Here is a 21,022-nt window from a genome sequence, read left to right as displayed (position 1 = left end):
AGACCGTGGAAGCACAGTAGACACACTGTAATCGGATGTTTAAAAAGCTAGTTGCAGTTCGCCAGCCCAAACCATATTGTGAACATGTTTTACACAGAAATAGGGGTTTGAAAGAGCCATTAGCTGTGACTGTATAAATCATACAGTCACCAAATTTAATTTTTATTTATTTATTTATTTGTGAAATAGACTACAGACAGGGAAAATGTAAAATGTAAGAACAGTTTATTGTACCCAAACTTGCGTTTGTTACATAGGGTGTTTAAGAATATAATTTTAGACCTGAAGACATGATTTTGCTGATTGTGCAATTTTGTGTACTTATAAGCTTAGAAATGTTTTATAACAGGAAAACCATCTCATATAATGTCTGTATATTTAAAGACACCCAAAAACAAATGAATAAGACCATAGTGCAAATGCAAAACAGCCCTGTCAATCTTAGTGTATATTTCTGCCGAGGGTCTGAAGTGTTAATGAATAGTGCAGTAAGTTCATCAGTCTTATCTGTTGATTAGCGCGGCACTCACGTCCACAGCCATGGCAGCCGACTGAGAGGACTATCACATGTATCAGCCGTATGACACATGTATGCTGGCGTAATTAGCTTTGCACCGAGGCGTTCTTAGGTGACAGTGTTAACCCATCCATCATTGCCTCTAATCATTTGTCGGTGGAGAGTGGGATGTAATTGCAGAGTGCTAGGCAACGACAGGCTTCACAGGTAAAAATAGTTGTGCAGCGTGCGCGAGGTGTGCTTGTGTATGGGGGGTGCACGTAGGTGGCAGAATGCGTGCGTGCCTCCGTGTGTTGTGGTAATGAGATCTAGTTAGTGATGCTCCAGAGTGTCTTATTAACAAATAATAACAGCACTCCTTTGTTTTTACCTCTCCTCCCATCTATTATTCACACCTCACAGATTTACTCATGATTCATTTATAGCAGCATCTTGTGTAACCTAGAAACTAAATGTCACCCAAAACATCACTGTCAGGTGGTGCTAGGGTCTGGAGACTACTGGTGTATAGGTGCCAAACTACACCTACTTAGTTCTACCTTAAAGTCCAGCTCTAATTAGCATATGGCATTTATACTTCATTACATTTTAGACAGTTATGTTGTGGTACGAACAGGAAGGGTAAAGCTTATTATTGGAGAAGTAGTTACTGTGTTGGTAATTAATGTCTTTTTCTGAAATTACGGCTTTCAGATGAGAGATGCCTTCAACAACAAAACTCTTGGTGTCCAGCAACTGGCAACATTATTCAAAACGTAATAAGTTAAATAAGTGAAGATGAGTCACTTATGGATCAATGATTCATGTTTGCGAGGAACAATACTGAAGATATTTCGGACTATCGTATGAAAAGGTAAAAAAAATAAATCAATCATGTATCAACAGATCTCCTGATAGTGCTGCGAAACCCAAATCAGCCATGTATTGCAGACACAGGCCATACCTCATTTAAAAGTCCAGAATGTCCAGAATCAAATCAGTGCTAATCAAGCTAATTGAGGCAGCCAGGGTCAAAGTTCAGTTGTTAAATCACGCTACCTTTGTGTTACACGTGCTCTAGAAGTGCTTGGACTGGTTTACTGTTGTAGAGCTACTGTAAAAGCAAAACAGTAGCATTAACCATTTATTATCATAATCACAACACTTAACATTTTTGGAAGAGTTTTGATGGCATGTTTACCAAGTTCAACCTAGTTCCACCTAGTTGTCTTGATATTGTTTAGAATATACTAACATGGTAGTATACAGATATCAGTAGATACTCAGAGCCCAAGTATCGGTATCAGAACTGAAAACACTGGCTCAAGGATTGGTTTAGTATTTGAGCGCAATTTGAGCCCACAGCTTCTTTACTGGACAAAACACAATTGTCAACTCCAGGCATACTTATGTCATTGGTTGTGTCAGGAAAGGCATCTGGCATTAAAATCTGCCAAATCACTATTTGAATAAGCTGCTTCATTGACTCAAGGAACAGCCAGGTTATAAAAAGCATGAGGTAAAAAATTGAAATACAGAGGTTACCCATGAAAAATGCCATTGTCTAATATATGGTTACAGCAATACAAACAACAGATGCCAAGGAAGATGGTGCCATTGTTGTGGAAATATGGACAAATGGACAAAAGAATGTACAAATGACTACTTTTATAGATATATTCTCCTGTTGTCAGCCCATGACACCCTGTGTACTTTAGCTGGATTCTCTTTCCAGTGAAATTGCCAGGTTAGAGAGGAGCACTCAGGGGGGAATGCACTGCTCTACATGTGAAGTAGTGGTGTGTGTCCACGGGCATTAGATGTGAATGTCCATGTGCCCTTTGCTTCTCTCCCAGCCTAGGTGAAGAGCCTGTTCTCAGGGATCAGCTCCTTTCGAGGGCCCTTAAGCCAGCCTGGCAGCACTTTAGCCAGATCGAGGTAAACTTACAGTGCACCATCTGTCTTAGCAGTAAACACTTAGTGGAGCATCAGACTGTAGCCACAAGTGGTTTGGCTCCAGCTGCCGGCAACACCACACTCTACAGGCATATCCATGTCATGACTGTGATAGTCAGCGCTCAATGCAGCATGCGCAGTAATGTAATAGTATCGCTGCTGGTACGTTAGAGGCAGCTAGATCAAAACTAAAGTTAACATTTGAGCTATTACTTAAATCTTGAGGTACAGTCACATGAGGTCACAAACCAAGGGACTCTCTGTATCATTTCTGAGCATGGATATATTGTAGCGAATGAGGAGTGACATCTGGCTTAGGTGGGCTTCAATAACAAGGATGCTAAAGTCAGAACACTGGCAAAAGCAAGGAGGAGATGATGTTGGGTTTGCTGCTTGCTTTTTGGCATTGCTACAATACATTTTTTGGAATAATTTTTTTAACCAAAATTCTAAAAGTTTAATTGTAGCCTGGATAAGCCAGGAAATACCTCAGCTAATGCTTGCTAGTGCTAATCGTCATCAGCCCATGGCAAATGTATTGGCTACAGCCTAATGCTATTAAATATCAAACACAAATGCTTTGTATTTCATGCATTTAGATACTGTCTTGTCACACCACTGCGACATCAGAGGTCGACAGTCTGTAGACGTCATGTTCTAGTATCAGATCAGCATGCTTACAACTCGGAGAAATAGTAACTAAAAATACTAACCCCTGTGTGAAAAGCATGAAAGCCAAGGAGAGGAGAGGTGGGCTGTGGTATAGTATAGGGAATTTTAAGTTTTCCTTTAGATTACAACTATTACATATCCCCCATATGTTTTATTCTAGGTGGCAATTATTTTATATTATCTTAAGACAATTGTGCTCAGAGCTCTCAAAGGCTCATGCATTGGCATTTAAATGCACACATTTCACCTCCATCACATGCCTCACATTTGTCATGCTGATTATGCTGTTGAGGTACTTGGGGAAAAATGTGCATGTAGTATTAGTTGTGAAAGTATTTTTTTCAAATAAGTCTGATGTATGAATGTGTCCACCACTGCCTTGTCTCCGTCAGTGCCGACCCCTGGCTGCTGTTGAACGGCACAAGCCCTGAGCCCCATTGTAGCACTCTGCTGGTTCCTTGCTGCTCTCATATCAGCCTGAGTGCTTTGAGAGTATGACATAGTGGAGACATGACTGTGTGTGCATGTATGTGTGTGTGTGAGGGTGTAAATAGCATCCAAACTGTAGAGATGGCATTTAAGTGTCTTCCCTTAGCACTCCAATAGCACTGCAGAACCATTTGTGCGTGTGCTTGTGAGCCTTGTGTTCCCGCACGCTCCTCCAGATGTATTTTCGAGCTCTTGGTCCAATAATCTGCTCGCTCCCACTCGGCTCACCCTCTCTACCTTTCCGCTCTGATCTGCTCCTCATTCATCATGCCTCTCTTCCTGTCCTCCTGCCAGAGGTCTTTGGTAAGGTGTAATTTAGCTCCCGCTGTTCTCTAATTTGTGCCTTAGTCAGGAGGGGCGTGGCCAGCCCCCTGACACCATGGTTACAATCTGTCAATCATTTCACACAGCCAGGAAATTGCGTTCAAAGTGAGAGTAATTATTAAGTCTGCCCTGTGTGGGTTGAATTGAACGCCCTCCCTGCGTGGCAAAAGGAGAAATATAGATGAGGGAGACAAGGGCGGGCACCTATGCAAGGCATTTATTGTTGTAAAGAACAAGAACGCTTCCCTCAGATCAACTCTGTCTCATCACATATCTCTGAGTTCTCGGATCATCCACGTCCAAACAGTAGATTTAGCTCCACAACATTAAAATTTTGCTTAACAACAGGCCATGCCCTCTTCAATGTCTAGCCTCATCGTAATGGTCAGTAAAAATGTCTTACTAATGTGGTAAAAGTGTGGTACTACTTTTTATGTTATTCCATTAAATTATTAAAGAAGACTCTCTCTCAGGGTGCTATGCCAGAGGCGCTGGCAACCATGGCTTAGTATCCCTTCCGATATCTCATGATGTTAAATATAGAGATGGTAGATGTATCCAACCATCTGCGAGGGTGTCTTGTTTAGCCCATTGTGACCAGATGTTCCAGGGTCGCTTTACTCATACATTACGTGCCTGATCTTATTGCAAAGGGCCTGTTGGTGTTCCTGCTTGCTGTATTACATCTACATTAGTACTTTGTCAAGATCTTCAACATTGTTCTAAGGAACCACAGTCAGGATTCTGGCATTCACGGTCCAGGCCTCCATACCATATTTCGGCATTGGAACTATATGGCACTCCAACCCTTTTAAAGAAGCGGTGCCTGTTTGTGACGATCTTACTGAGGTTAGAGATCATTCTTTGCTTAAACTATCATTGATTTAATCTCATCCAAAGTTCCTTAAGTTTTATGCTACACTAAAGACGACTTATTATGCTTTTGTCTGCTATATTTTTTATAATGTATGACAAGCATTGATTATTATTTTATATTTTGGCAATTTTAAATTGCAATATAGATCTAAAACGACTTACTTCCTGTTGAAAACTGCAGAGACGAACAACTTTGAGGGGGTAAATGAAAAGGGAAAACTATTTTAACGTGGTTAAAAGCTCCTAAAATTCAATTGTGCATAATGTTTTATATGTTCTTCTAATGATAAAAATACAGAAAGAGTAAATATTGTATTAAGCACATAAAACTATAATACTCACATGGTAAGATATAAAATATTCCCTCTTTACTGAACTTTATAATAGTAGTGGATTCAGCAATACATACAAATGGAGTCTGGAGCCCCAGAACACACTGGAGTAAGGACATCAATTTTCAAGCTGCCTTGTGCCAACATTTGCTTATAATATCCCTTGCCATTTTAAATTAACGTCAGCCACAGTTGCATGTTGACAGTCCCTCAGTCAATCACCTATATCAACAGTGACTAATGTGCAGCAGTCTGCCAACAAGGCCTTGTTACAAAGAACTGACCTGTTCACCTCTGTGTAACAGCAGCTACGTCAAATCAACAAAACTTCTCACTACCTCTACGAGAGAAACACTCCTACTACTGAAATGACTGTTGTGTGTCACATAATCAATAAATAGAATTCTTCATGTATGTTTTATATACGTAAAACAAGAACTGTATATAGCCATTACATGTTGAAAACAGCCTCGGGATGAAGGGGGGTTAATTATGTTTTGGAGAAGATTAAACCTATTCCATATGTCTGGAAATGTCCTTACGCATCTATATTGTATTATACCATAAGCGTATTCCCCTCAACATGCATACAAATGCCTCTAATCCATGACTGGAGACATGTAATTGGTGCTAGCGTAAAGCCTACACAATCATATGCAAAAACACAGCCCTATAGATAAGTGTAAGGTTAGATGAGCCCCCAGTGTGTGGATGTCTACAGAGTCCTATGGCATTCGTAGGCCTCTGAGGGTATTCAAACATTCAAAGGCTGCATGTGAAGCAGAGAGAGAGGTGGAGGAGGATATGGATGGTGCGCGGCGTCTGAGCGTCTAAAGGCGAGGGTGAAAAGAGGAAGGGGAAGCTAATTAACATATTAATGACCCCACCTTCCTACAGCTTCTGTCGGATAGTCCAAACACTTTGATAAGTATGCAAATGAGCGCCGCACCATCTGAAGAGGGAATTAACGCTGCCAGAGACAGCCCAGAGAGATGGGAGGGGTAGCAGCCAAAAGGAAGGAAGGTAGCAAGGAGGGAAGGAAGGTTGTAGGGAGTAGGAGGCAAGGCGATGATGACATAAGGAAACATTAGGAGGCAGAAAGCAAAGCTGATGAACTGATATCCTCGTGTTTGTTTTTAGTCCTCTTTCATTATCTATCCTCCACACTAGGTCTATTGTATTAGAAAAATGAATCTCACTTTTATTTGAGTTCTCTGCAGTTCCCACCCTCATGGCAAAGCCATAAGCCCAGTGGCGATGTGCAGAATGCCTGCAGAGGATGAGGCTGGTGGTATAAGAGCACAGGGCTGAGGTGGGCAGTGCAGAGGACTGACCTCGAGCAGACAAGGCCAAGTAATTATAAGCAGACAGATCTGTGTGCCTCCATCATGGAGCCAAAGGCAGTAATAAGGGAGAGCAGAGTGTTCCCATGTCTGAGACAAAGGGAATAGGAGTTAGGACGTAGGAGACTCCTCTCTGTGAGAACAGCCAGGGATTCACCCACAGTCATCACGTTCCACAATTATGTTGAATAATTAAAACGTTTCATTAACTTGATCATTTCCTGTTCAGCCATGTTTCAGCTTTGACACTGGCAATTACAGCTGGGCAGTGGTTGAGCGGCTCTCTGGTCGAGCAGAGGCGACAGCGGACAGCCTTATGTCTTCTGTTTGGGAGAGAGCAACTGACAGGGGAAAAATGAGGGGCTTTAGCACTTATCCACCTTACTTAACTGTTCTCAACACTCCAGCGCAAAGCACACAGCACTGACAATGCAGTCTGCGTGCTCAAGGTGAGTCTGTGCAAATCTGGATTTGGTTTCCTTGGATTCTTTAATGAATGCAAATCAGACAGTGAATAGTTTACCTCTACATGTCAGCCCCAGGCAATCAGACTTACAATCACACCTCCCAAATCTTTACTTATTGATAGTTTTTACACAGCTTGCAATTAAACAAATTCACCCCTACCCGCTGAACTGATTAAATTCTATAAAACCAATTACTATGCAGCTAACTAATATGCATAATACAACTCCATATTACATTTACATTATTCTGTTAATATTCCCGAGATTCTGCCACTGCTTTGTCTGTATTTCAAAAGGGCAATGCAAGTTGTTCGTACCACAGAACATGCTCAATTATGACATCTGCACATCGGATCTCTGATCCTTTATTGTAAATCTGGGGAAATCTTCCTGCAGCTCTATAATTAGTAAAAGCCTGTGCTGTCCTAGTTACGTAAGAAGACTCCTTTTGTCTTGTGAAATTGGATTACGGCAGGAGGAACGTTCATTTATAAAAACGAGGGTTAGAGTCATTTTTATTTCAGCGTAAAGCACAGTCTGGTGTGAGACTTTCTGCCCCACTGATCTTAGATTCACACACACATATAGACCCAAATAAGCATGATTACGAATGCAGACAGTAAATATGCAAATGACAAAGCAGAGATATGGAGGAGACTGTTTATGTGTAATCTGTGCAGAGAGAATCTCCATCTTCTGCTGCCATGAGAAAAAAACAGTGAGGGCTCTGTAGCTGAAGATGTCTTTATATTTCTTTCATAAAAGAGATTCAAGCATGTAATTAGAGTGGTGAATGAGAACAGAAGGCTTTACTGTGTGTTTTGGATTATGCACCGACTATGCACGTTAGGAATGAAGGGCCAGTGAAGAGATAATGAAAACCAGAGACTTGACCAAATTCTCATGCTAACCAAAAATGCTGTTCACTTGTAATCATAACAAAAATGTGAAGTGGACATATGTGTTATTTGTGATATTACTGGCCTTTAAACATGCTCTTAGGTACCACCTTTGCGTTGGCATTTCATGTTTTAGAACTTAAAGTAAGGCCTATCTATAGAAAACACATCATTTGCAGCAGCTGCGCTCCCTCTGCATGGATTTGGCATTAGAACATTAGCTACTGGCAGCAGTGGGAATGAATCATGGGAAAAAAAAAAACTTAGTCATTAAGCCGTGTGACTGGCATGCTAATATATACACAGTTGTAGTGAGCGCAATTTGAGAATGAGCCAATGAACTGGACTTTAAAACGACACGTTTCTACCTGTGATGTAACTATCTAGGAGAAAATATAAATTGTAATATGGTTAAAATTGTTTGTTTTACACAATATGCACTTAAAAGTAACTTTAATTTTCTGAAATTGGCAACAAGAAAATATTGTGGATTACTCAATCATATTATAAGGTCGCTAGATGAATTTCTTTATATAGATAAGATTTCATCAAGAAGCATCACAGAACAAACAATCTTGTTTTCATTATGGCAATAATAAATAGAAATAAAAGTAAGCAAAACTTGGTAAAATTATACTTACTACTTACTACTTTTACCACTCTTACTTTTCTACATTTATAAAAAAAAACAAAAAACTAAAAAGTACTGTATGTTCATGTACCCTGATTCCAGCATAACAGTGCTTATATGACCCGTGCAATCCAGTTCGCGCCATGCAAAGTCAAGCGTGTTTGTCCTGAAGACTATCAGCTCTCCGGGGAGGGAGGCCATCGAGCTGCATTATCGACATTATAGACGCCTCGGCCTGGAGATAGGCTTCCCATCGATCGCCTGATTAATTACTATCTGCAGGCGGCAGCAGTGAGAGAGGAGCTGAGGTGAGAGAGAGGGAACAAGAGAGCTAGAGAGAGAGAGAAAGAAGGAGGGAGCAGAGGATTGGAAATAAAGCATGAGGAGAGAGAGGAGGGAGAGGCAGCCTTACAATCTATGGGTATCAGCTAAAGGCCACAGCGTAATCCTCCAGCTGGAATAATATTTATTGATGTATAGGTAGACAGGAACCCTTATCTTAGCACCAACCAGCCCAGCACAAACAGCCAAGGACATGCTTTTCAAGAGTGAGAGCAACTTGCAAAGACAAGTGGAGGGCAGAGGGGCCATCAAGCAGGTCACTCTTTACATTCCCTAGCAGTATGTATGTATGCATGAAAATACTGTATTATACACTGCCTGGCCACCAAAAAAAAAGTCACCACAAAAAAAAAAAGGTCACACACTCTAAGATTTCGTTAGATCGCCTTTAGCTTTGATTAAGGCAGAGATTTTTTTGCATCCAGTGTTGCATTCATTTTCAACAAGATCTTGCATTGATGATGGTCGAGTCTGATCACTGCACAAAGCCTTTTCCAGCACATCCCAAAGATTCTCAATGGGATTAAGGTCTGGACTGTCTCATTCTTCCTGAACCACTTTTTCACAATTTGAGCCTGATGAATCCTGGCATTGTCATCTTGAAATATGTCCATGCCAACAAGGAAGAAAAAAAAAATCATTTTTTGGAAAAAACCTGGTCATTCAGTATATTCAGGTGTCAGCTGACCTCATTCTTTGAGCACAGACTGTTGCTGAACCTAGACCTGACCAACTGGAGGAGGCTCGTACCTATTTGCTTAGTTAAATCCAGGTGGTGACTTTTTTTTTTTGGCCAGGCACTGTAATAGGAAGGCCAAACTGCATGTTGGACAAAGAAGTGAAAGGACCAATGGCAGAACAATGGCAAAACACTTCAATCTCCTATGTAACTGCACTGGCAGATTGGGTAATACAAGAGGTGGGCCATACATTGTCTATAAAACAAATTGTTGTTTTGAAGATTCATGCAAAATTTAAATATTGAGTATATTGTCTTTAATAGGAAACTAGAACTAGAACTTCAAAAAACTCCAAAAAGATTAGCTAGAAGATGCAAGACTTAAAGGACCATCATCTGCTTGTTGCCATGGAAGCATTATTGCTTTGTCTGAAATATTTTGCAGTATAACATTAAACTTATATACAGTGGGGCAAAAAAATATTTAGTCAGTCACCAATTGTGCAACTTCTCCCACGTAAAAAGATGAGAGAGGCCTGTAATTTTCATCATAGGTTCACTTCAACTATGGGAAACAGAATGGAAAAAAATCCAGGAAATCACGTTGTAGGAGTTTTAATGAATTAGTTGGTAAATTCCTCAGTAAAATATGTATTTGGTCACCTACAAACAAGCAAGATTTCTGGCTCTCAAAGACCTGTAATTTCTTCTTTAAGAGGCTCCTCTGTCCTCCACTCGTTACCTGTATTAATGGCACCTGTTTGAACTCGTTATCAGTATAAAAAGACACATGTCCACAACCTCAAACAGTCAGCCTCCAAACTCCACTATGGCCAAAACTAAAGAGCTGTCAAAGGACGACAGAACAAAATTGTAGACCTGCACCAGGCTGGGAAGACTGAATCTGCAATAGGTAAGCAGCTTGGTGGGACAAAATCAACTGTGGGAGGAATTATTAGAAAAGGAAAGACATACAACACCACTGATCTGACTGACCACCCTCGATCTGGGGCTCCACGCAAGATCTCACCCCGTGGGGTCAAAATGATCACAAGAACAGTGAGCAAAAATCCCAGAACCACGTGGGGAATGACCTGCAGAGAGTGGGGACCAAAGTAACAAAGGTTACCATCAGTAACACACTACATCGCCAGGGATTCAAATCCTGCAGTGACAGATGTGGCCTCTTGCTTAAGTCAGTACATGTCCAGGCCTGTCTGAAGTTTGCTAGAGAACATCTGGATAATCCAGAAGAGGATTGGGAGAATGTTATATGGTCAGATGAAACCAGAATAGAGAAAGAATGGTGAGTTGCATCCAAAAACACCATACCTACTGTGAAGCATGGAGGTGGAAACATCATGCTTTGTGGCAGTTTTTCTGCAGAGAGACCAGGACGACTGATCAAGTGAAAACCTCCTTCCATCAGCAAGGGCACTGAAGATGAAATATGTCTGGGTCTTTCAGCATGAGAATGATCCCAAACACATCACGCAACAAAGGAGTGGTTTCGTGAGAAGCATTTCAAGGTCCTGGAGTGGCCTAGCCAGTCTCCACACTTCAACCCCATAGAAAATCTTTGGAGGGAGTTGAAAGTCCGTGTTGCCCAGCGACAGCCCCAAAACACTGCTCTAGAGGAGATCTGCATGGAGGAATGGGCCAAACTACCAGCAACAGTGTGTGAAAACCTTGTGGAGACTTGCAGAAAACATTTGACCTCTTATTGCCAACAAAGGGTATATAACAAAGTACTGAGATGAACTTTTGTTATTGACCAAACACTTATTTTACACCATTTGCAAATAAAAAATATGTAAAAATCAGACAATGTGATTTTCTGGATTTTTGTTTCTCATTTTGTCTCTCATAGTTGAAGTGTACCTATGATGATTTTACATGCCTCTTTGATCTTTTTAAGTGGGACAACTTGCACAATTGGTGGTTGACTAAATACTTTTTTGCCCCACTGTATGTTGCATTTGTTAAAATATAAGTGTTTTTATTGTACTGTATATTAAAACTATTGCAGTGTTGCCTCTCCACACATCTGAATTGTAATTTGGCCTGGTGGCATCACCTGCTTTTCTCCATGGAGATAAATGTTTAACACCATACTGTGGAACATTCTAGACAAAGAGATAACATGATGCACATTTACACACGTGGTTGGGATAATCTATCTTTTTTTTAATTTTGTTTAACAAACAGCCCATCCCTACAGGAAACACTGATGTCAGCAAGTACTGAAAAAAAACCCAAAAAAAACATGATCTATTATCTAGTCCAGGGGTCGCAACCTGCAGCTCCAGAGCCGCATGTGGCTCTTTCATCCTTATACTGTGGCTCCTTGTGGCTTGGGAAAATAAATGATAAGTATTTAACTGAAATGTATTTTATTTGTGTTAGTTCTTTTTTTTAAATTGTAGTAATAGCAGAGATCATTGTGATCTTGAAATATTTAAATAAAATTTATTATTTTTTGTCACTCAAAATAAGCGTCACACTCTCAGAAGCCGGTGTACCTGCCAAAACAAAACAAACACTGCTCATGCCTCATAGACGACAGTCCTGCATAAAGATGAAAGTGACTTCGTATAGCCCTGATTTGCAGACGCTGCGCACAGACGTTCACGAGCAGATGTCTGTAGCACTTTATGGATTTCATAAGCAACACACTATAGTTGTTTATACAAAGCTTAAAGGTTAAAAAAAACAAACAATATATACAGTGTTATCTTCATCTTAGATGTTAAAAAGTATTTGCGGCTCCCAGTCTTTTTTGTTTTTTCTCGTGGAAACCAGGTCCAAATGTCTGTTTCGGTGTTAAAGGTTGCCAACCCCTGATCTAGTCTGTACTTTAAAACCACATACCATAACCCCATAAGCTTTTATCCAGGCTTAGGACTTGTGCTAATTGAACAATATAAGTTTAATTTTAATTAAATAAATAAGAATGCACTAACAGCATACCCTAAATCTTTCTTTCACTAAATTGCATATTGATACATTTTACTAGAATTGTAAAAACATTCACAATTAAGATAAAAAATATCAAATCAATCTGAGCTCAACTTGTTCTCCGTTCCACCCACACAACTGCACCAGAAAAAGTTATAAGGCTGCAGGCAAGAAGAAGGAAGACTGGTACAGCATAACTAATGAACTGATAATTGGCCATCATGCTACATATCATCAAGCACACAAGACAAAAGCAGAATTATTTAGCTTGTCTGGTCAGGAAGAGAAACCACTGGCTTAAATGTTTAATCGCTTAGATCACATTATTTTAATGCTGTGTTGGGAAATTTAGTCAAGATTACATGATTTCAGACAGTGTTTAAAATTATGTCAATCGTGTTCTGAAATGCATGTGATTCTTGCACTAGTTCCGAAGTTCATATTTCACTCGTTGCTTTCAATTGTTAATAACTTTTCTTGTGGATAATACGCCACCTGCTGGTCAGCATAAAGATTCTATTGCTTGGCCTAGAATGATAAGTGTAATGCCATACTGTGCAACATTTTAGTCAATGCGAGGATATCTTGATGAGGACCAGCAGGTGGCAAAAAAATGTAACCATAGTTAACAATGAGTACGTCTTATTAACAGCAATATGTACAGGTAACAACAGTATGAATAGAGAAATGTTTGAACAAAATTGGCTGGTCTGAGTGGTTGTTGGTGTGAGAGGGCTTTCAAACAGTGTTGGAAACAGCAGACATGTGGCTGGTTATAGTGACAGCTGATTCAGGTAATATTTGACTGTCTCCGTCTCGGGTCTAAGAAAATAACAGGACAATTTGGAGAGAAGTGTGTGTCTGTCTGCGGAGTGTGTCCCTATTGTGCAGCTGTGTGCGCTTGTGTGTTTGTGTGTGCACTTTTTCAATCCCACTGACCTGAAAAGCTCCGTTAATGCAGGATCCACAGGCACTGAGCAGGAGAGAAGGAGAGAAAGAGAGAGAGACACGTATTATGCAACAGGACTGGCTGCAGCCTGGTACAGTATATTTCTGCGGATAAGACAGAACACCTTTTACAATGGGGTGCCACATGATTCACTGCAATGTAAATTACCAGCAACGCAGGGGTCATTTCATCAAATATAATGACAGTAAATGCACAATTTCAAATGATAAGGCAGTGGTTGCAAAACCCAGGTGCAGCATGCTGAAATAGGGCGCAAAAATAATCATTTGAGTGTTAAAAAACAAACTTTTGATCATGAGCTAAATCAGATGCAGTATCGAAGCCTTTCTTTTATCCAGGTTGGGAACTGGCACTTGAGTATACTGGCTTGTCAAAACCATCAACAAAAAAACGCAAATTACTAAATCAAATCTGGAAAAAAATTATATTTAAAAGAAATTAAGAACAAATAACAAAACTGGCCAGTATTAAACACAATCTAATACAGTTGAAACATGGGTCTGAACAGACGGTGAAAAAAGGAGTGTTTTTGTATTTGCACAATGTACATATAGTATAAAATAATTACATTACAAACAGTGAGCCTGCAGGGCCATTTTAAGTATGTTAACATTAGGAATAATAAGAGAGAAAAACAAAAGAGTAATTAGCAAATTGGCTGTTAAGTTATTTTGTTATGCAGTTGTAGGTGCCATTGCAGTATTTAAAAGTATGTTGTTTTGAACTGAATGGTCCTTTTCATCACTCTGAAACCTATGGATATAGACGTCTATAACACACTGCAATCTGTATATTTTTTTCAAATATCGTCCAACCATTTCTGACATTGAGTTTTATAAATTGGATGATACCATTATGTGGTAGTGAAAATACTTTATTTCTGAATGTGTGTCATAAGTCTGAGAGCTATAGTTCAATGCACTGTGGCTGCTGTTGGTTTTCTCTCTCATTGTAGCCCAGATTTCATTTAGTGTGAGCTCTGTGATTGTGTGAGAGAAGCCAAGTGAAGTGTGACTGTGGATTTGTGCAGCCGTGTGTGCTCAGTCTTCTATATACGTGTAATAGTAGGGTATGTGTGTGTATAAGTGTGTATAAGTGTGCAGGGGGAGTGAAGGTCACCCTGGCTGTGAGCTGTGTGCTGGCTGCATTCGTGTGGATACCTTTTGAGCGTGTGCGATGGCGCTTATCGTCTGCATCCACCTCCATCTGCAGAGAAGCCACAAACAAGCTGTTAAACACCCAGCTCACAGCGTGCCCAAATGAGCTTTCATTTAGATGCATGTTCTCTCAGGTTCACGGGACTCCTGGCCTTTGTCAAACAATGCAATTTACACCTGATGTTCGCAACACTTAAATCTTCTCAGATGAGCGTAACTGACAGTCTGAGTGGCAGCATCTGAGTATATGATTAAAGCAGTGTAAAAATGACTTTCTCTTTGTTCTAAATAAAGATGATGCCACAAATAATCATGTAATGAGTCTTTTAAGATGAAAGGAGTGTTTTTCGGTATCAAAGGTTGCCATTTACTGAGATTTGATATCGCTGTAAAGTCTTATTGTTTCATACTTTAACACTCCTATTTGTCTGAGCTTAATGTATAGACATAATTTACTTGTCTGGTGAATCCAGTCTGGTCACCACTCCCTTCCCAAACTCAGACAGAGCTGCGAAATCAGGTTCATTTATTTCAGTGACGTATAGGAAACAGACTCATTGGTCAAACTCATTAGTATTGAATTGGTCTATTTAAGCTGAGCTCGACATTTTATGAATTCTATATGAAATTATTTTGTTAATAGATTTGTGTTTTTATTTTTTAGCATTAATCTGTTTATAAATGTGCTCTAGAAATAAACTTGACCCTGACCTTGACCTATCATTAAGAACAAAAACAAACTTCCCTAACCTCAGATTAACATTTTTTTTCTTTCTTCTTTTTTATTTTACCACATGCAAACCCTACATTTCTCTGTTTAGCAAATTTCTCAGTCCATCGTCCCAATCTGAACTGTAAATAAGAGGACGGCCCAGACTACATGTTTTTGTAAAGTATATAAAAAGTGTGTAGTCTTGGCTGATCAGGCAAGTAATTTAATTCAGAACTAAAAGATCACCAGCCCAGGCAGATTTCTATAAAGCATTTTTCACCCTTAATTTATAGTGAATCAATCTGTAGAAAAGAAATTTAATAATTTTTATCATTAAAGTATACATTTCTTTGCTGTTAATGTGCTTAATTTACTCAAGAAGTGGGAGTCAGTGTGAACAATGCTGCAGCTAAAACAAAGAATTTTGTGCCAAATGTAAAAACTTTTGAAATTCATAAAAATACATGAATGTACTCCCACACTGTAGTTTGATTGACACATGCTTTCTGGGCATGCATTTCAAACACACACACCACCACACAACATTGCAGATAAAGAAATTAAAATAGAAAATCTATCTATCAAAACCATACAATATTTAATTGAAAGGAATGTAATTATCAAGAGTATGTTATTTCTGTCAGATGTTTCTGCATACAAACACCTACACAATCTTCTAATCCCGATCAGTCTCTCCCTTCCATGCTAATAAGATTTATATGTTATCCTCGCCTTCCATCATTTTATTTTTCTCCCGTTGAAACATTTATGGGCCTTCATAAAGAAACACACCATTAGGACTGAGGGCCTCTACAGTACAGTAAGTGTGGCGTTAATAAATCATGTTTAATAAAAAGAGACAACCAAACAGGCCCGTGCCGCGTCAGAGTCCAGTGGACATGAATATTTAGGGACATCCACAAATAACACAGTGACATTCAACGCATTCAAAGCCTTTAACAATTTATGACACACAAGTACAGGCGAAAACTCCTTTAGATACACCACAAATCAGGGGGCTACATTAATCTGGTTATTTTCTTCCAAATTTGAAAAAAATTAAATATATGCAAAAGGTAATAGAAATTGTTTAAATGTTATTTATTTCTTTTGATTCTGCGAACTATAATGCCTTATACTTGTATTGCACATTATAGGTTGTCAAAGAGCTAAACTACAGTCATTTGTATGTTATTTCTGTAGCCACAGCTGCCCTGGGACCTGACCAACACTCACATACACACCACATTCATACTTGGCAAGGTGGGCAAGTGTCCTGCTCACAGACACAACAATAGTATGCATTGGTTGGAATAAGAAATGAACCACCGACCTTCAGACTGGTGGATGAGCACTCTAAACACTAAGTCGCTGTCGCCTCAATAAATCCTTACAATAATATATGTTACTTTACCGGTCTCATTGTGTTACATACACCCCACTACATTTAAACATGATGCCCTTAATATAACCTGTCAGCAAAGAGGTGGAAGCATCTTCTCCAGAATGTTGTTGTCAAATTTAGTTGAAATGCTGTTCCGCTGTACTGAGTCATAGCATTTGCTTTTAATTATGGACAAACAGAATCCTCTACAATCACTTCTTCTTACTATCAAAGTAGAAACACACTGGACTTATTCAAAAAACAAAACAAATAAACTAACTCTGATACAAACTTGACCAAAACATCATAACATAACTCTTGTAACACATCTGCACTAATGACGTCAATAACCAGAACTACAGCCTCCTCCCCAGCAGCAGCAGCAGCTTCTCTCTGCTCTCACAGATCCTCGTCAGTGTCAGGTCAGGGAAACAGTGTGCCACACCATATGTTGGAGAGCTCTTCATATTGGCGGTGTTTTTTCCTATCATCCTAATGCACCTCCTGGGAAAATGTCAGCGCTATAATGAAGGTGAGCCTGCTTACAGCGGATTAGGAGGAAGCCCACTCCTCCTCTGTCTGTGTCAATTAGAGCTCAGATCAATGGCGACATGGGCCCAGGTGAATAACACATGCACACGTTCACATAGGCTGTATATGTAAAGCACCTGACTCATTCTATAGTACTGAAATGGTCATTCACAACTGCACTGATGAATCTATGACATATGTGTACAGGAAAACAGTTCTAATAAACAGTTAAGTGGAAACAAAAAGGATAACAAAAGCGATGGTGTTTTTTGGCCGTCATGATTTAATGGTCCTTAATTTAAAGAGGGGCTATTAGGCCTTCTACATACGGTAAGATTCTATCCAATGCTCAGCCCACAAGCTGCTTGTCATTCTTCCACATGACATGACAATTAATAAAAAACAGTATGCCGTTTCATTAGCAGGATGTACATGGGTGAGTCACTTAGTGTGGAGAAGGGAGGGGAGACTCAGAGCATCAAAAATGAAAGTGAAACATATAAAACAATACATTAATATGTTGTTTTCAGCAAATATAGCATTTTCAAAACAATAAAAGGTAACATGGTGATCTAAATATGTTATGTGTCGGCAGTTAATAGAAGTGAAATACCACCTCTTTAATGCAGCTGTCAGCTCAAACACATAGACTCTTTCCCATCCACATCTCCCATTGGTTAGTCTTAGTTAGGTGTGAATACCGTAAGTAAGTTTCTGTAAGTGAGTGAGTTGGATTTAACCAGTGCAGGATGATCTTTAAGAAAAACATGACATTTACATTTATATTTGCATGCATTTTGAAAAGATCTGATCTGGCTCCAAAAAAAAAGTGGTATTAATTTGTTTATATCGCTCACCCCTTCTGTGAATACACATGCTATTTTGATATTAACTAGTTCTTCAAAAAAATTTGTGTGTTGTTGAGGGGAACAAACACTATCCCTCATGTAAAAAAAAAGGGTCTTTCGCTCCCTCTCTCTCTTTCCATCCTCCCACCATCCAAAGGCATCCCTGTGAGAAACTGGCCATTGTCCAACGTTTTCCACCTAAGGCCCAATGTTACTGGAATTGCCTGGGAAAGACAGATGGACAACAGCACTTTTTACTTTGCAGTCCTCACACTCAACTCAAATAAAAGTTCAAAATGATATGTTGTGAGCGGGTAAATTGGCACATGTTTCATTTTTAATAAAACCAAAAGCAGGTAGTAAGCTATGTTATTATGGGAAAAATATTGACATGACAAGAAAATAGGTAAACCAACAAGTGTTATTATTAGTTTGTTTTTACTTCAAAACAGGACATGCCTTTAGACACTGACAAATAACAAGCTAAGGCTCCACAAGGCTTTTGGCGGTTTGATGGTGAAAAATGCGTATATTATTCCGAATGAGGGATGATAAGAAAAGCTGTGATTATTGTAATGTGCACAAGGCCTCTGTATACGCTATGTGTTTATCACTGTAATACTGTTGATGGGGGAAGGGGCTGCTCAGACATCTGTCACCACGACTCCTGTTGTTATCACTTTCCTTTGTTTTCACCTTGAAGTTTTTTTTTTTCTTATTTTGGAGAATGCATTTTAAGCATATGGCTCGTAGCCCCGCCCTCTCTCCCACTCTCACATCACAATGATATTCTGTACAGCTGAGCAGCAGGGAGCCTCCGTGAGCGGCGCTGGCTGGCATTATCAAATTTCCCTGCAAACAGGTATTTACACCATACATCATCTCATGACAGTAAACATGTGTGCCAAAACCGATGCTAAGTGTGTCGGAATTAGTGTGAAGGGCGGCCGAGATAGCGTCTGAGTGGGCACAGGGAGGAGAAGAGAGAGAAAGGGGTGAAAGAGAGCAAGAGGAAAATCTGGTGAGGGATTCATAACTAGTATTGAAAATGGCTTTAGTAGATGACAGCAAGCCCGTGCAAGGTCCGCTCAGGCGTGAAAAGCTGTGATGTGAATTCAATATGACGATTTATCAGCCCGTCCAGTAATGCCACGCTGCTGCTACACTCAAGAGTTAAATTTAAGCAGAGCTCTGATTGCAACCAAAGTGACAGCTACATAATTATATCCAACATATTAATTCAAACATGATAGATGTATTATTTTTTGGAGCTGTATGTAAAATGTTTCAGCATTGGGGAATAAATTAGCAGTAAGCATTCCCACAGTACTGTTAGAGCAGTCAGAAAAGCTAACTGTGTAAAAACCAGCCCAGTCATTTTATTTCTCAGTATATTCTTTCATAAGCAGAAAAATCTGCAAATGAAAATGTGTAAAATACAGTATAGTAAATGAATGCAGAATAGATGTTGGCCAAAATGAAGTAAAGTGCTGCATTTAGGAATATTGTAGTTCAAATAAAGTCATATAGCATTGACATTGTGACATCCTTTTCGCCTTCACTACAACTACAGTTCAGTCATTTTTTTCAGTGCTTTTGTATGAAATAATGTGTTTATGCCAAGTTGAAAAGATGTAACTGTACCTGATGTGATTTGGGTTGAGACAGTTCTTTGGTCCAGACCTCTGCTCCCACAGTGGCGATCAGCTGCAGAAGAGAGGCTCACCACGCTTCCTCCAAACTCATTTTCTACACAGAAGGAGAGAAGACACAGAGCATGCATCATTAAAATCATTTCCCCAACAATCACATCCACATACAGCCCCGACAGGATCAGAAATCTGCTCTGCTCCTTTAACTCAGCCTCATGAATAGTCATATAGCATCAGCTATGCGGCACACGCCAAGCCCGCACTGATTTCCAACATAACGACGGGTGCGTGTCGTGTGCGATAGGCTTGGCAACATGGGGTAATTAGCTAGATCTATCATCTTCTGCAGGAAGTGGGGACAAATATAGCTAATGATCCATGCTGCCTCCATGATTTCTCTCCTCCAGTCTCCATCCTTCGCTAAGCCAGAGGAGGAGAGGGAAGGGAGGGAGGGGGCAGGAACACAAGAGCTAACAACGTCCCGCACCAAAACAGTCCAATAATGTGACTGGTAATATAACAATGGAGTGAGAATGAGAGCGTTACACCCTTGCTGTGTCAGAACTTCGGCTGCTGCTAATTGAGAGAATGTATGGAGAAGCACAGATGAGGTGTTGATGGTGCAGAGGGACCATCACACAGACTGAGGGCCCCCACAGGGAGCCTAGCAGACGCCCATAACACATCTACACGCACATAGACACACTAGCACATTCACAGGCCAGCTCAAAGCAGCTTAAATCAAAACAATAGTTGGTCCCTGAGGACTGACACCATCGGCGCACAGGCAGTGCTCAAAGCCTGGTGCGTTATGTAAAAACACTACTGCGGTTATGTGTAAGCGGACTTTACTTTGAACCAGCAGGAGGGCTTTCTCTGCTCTTCAAGACAGAACCTTTATTGTCCACTTACTTTGTATTATGAATAATAGGCATGATCGAGACGGAAACAGAGTGCACGTGTTGTAGGTGATTGTTTATGCAATGGAAAAGGATATTTACATGAAACCTCAAAGGCAGACCGTGGACTGCTCAAATATTTGTTTTGGAGAAATTCCAGAAGTTTGATTCTTTGTGGTGCAATTGTACTAATACTACACAACTAATGCACACAACTGAATCACAATCACAACTCAATCGCTGGCGTTTTTCACATCGCAAAGACCACAATTATTTAGGTGGAGCATGTCCTGCAGCAACAAAATATTCATTTTTTTCTATGGGAAAAAAAGCTTACCTTGCAGACCTCTACAAACATGTTATGAAATGTATCAGACACTTGCATTCGATTCATATTTAATTACG

At 39.9% G+C, this 21,022-nt stretch overlaps 1 protein-coding gene across 6 annotated transcripts in view; it reads right to left on the bottom strand.

Annotated features, from left to right (window-relative positions):
- Positions 1-19,778, bottom strand: part of myt1lb (myelin transcription factor 1-like, b) — a 49,195-nt gene extending 29,417 nt beyond the window's left edge. For all 6 annotated transcript variants that reach the window (XM_033988390.2, XM_033988388.2, XM_055231166.1 and 3 more), the window contains exons 1-3: positions 19,711-19,778; positions 14,595-14,640; positions 13,404-13,437 (exon numbers count right to left, since the gene is read on the bottom strand). In XM_033988390.2, coding sequence (XP_033844281.1) covers positions 13,404-13,437; positions 14,595-14,640 — 80 coding nt within the window. In that variant the 5' untranslated portion in view covers positions 19,711-19,778. The remainder of the gene's footprint in view (positions 1-13,403; positions 13,438-14,594; positions 14,641-19,710) is intronic.
- Positions 19,779-21,022: the final 1,244 nt, after the last annotated feature.

Source organism: Periophthalmus magnuspinnatus, chromosome 22 (assembly GCF_009829125.3).
Source record: "Periophthalmus magnuspinnatus isolate fPerMag1 chromosome 22, fPerMag1.2.pri, whole genome shotgun sequence".
NCBI lineage: Eukaryota > Metazoa > Chordata > Actinopteri > Gobiiformes > Gobiidae > Periophthalmus > Periophthalmus magnuspinnatus.
The sequence above is the reverse complement of the archived record's forward strand: the minus strand, read 5'-3'. Positions and strand labels throughout refer to the sequence as shown.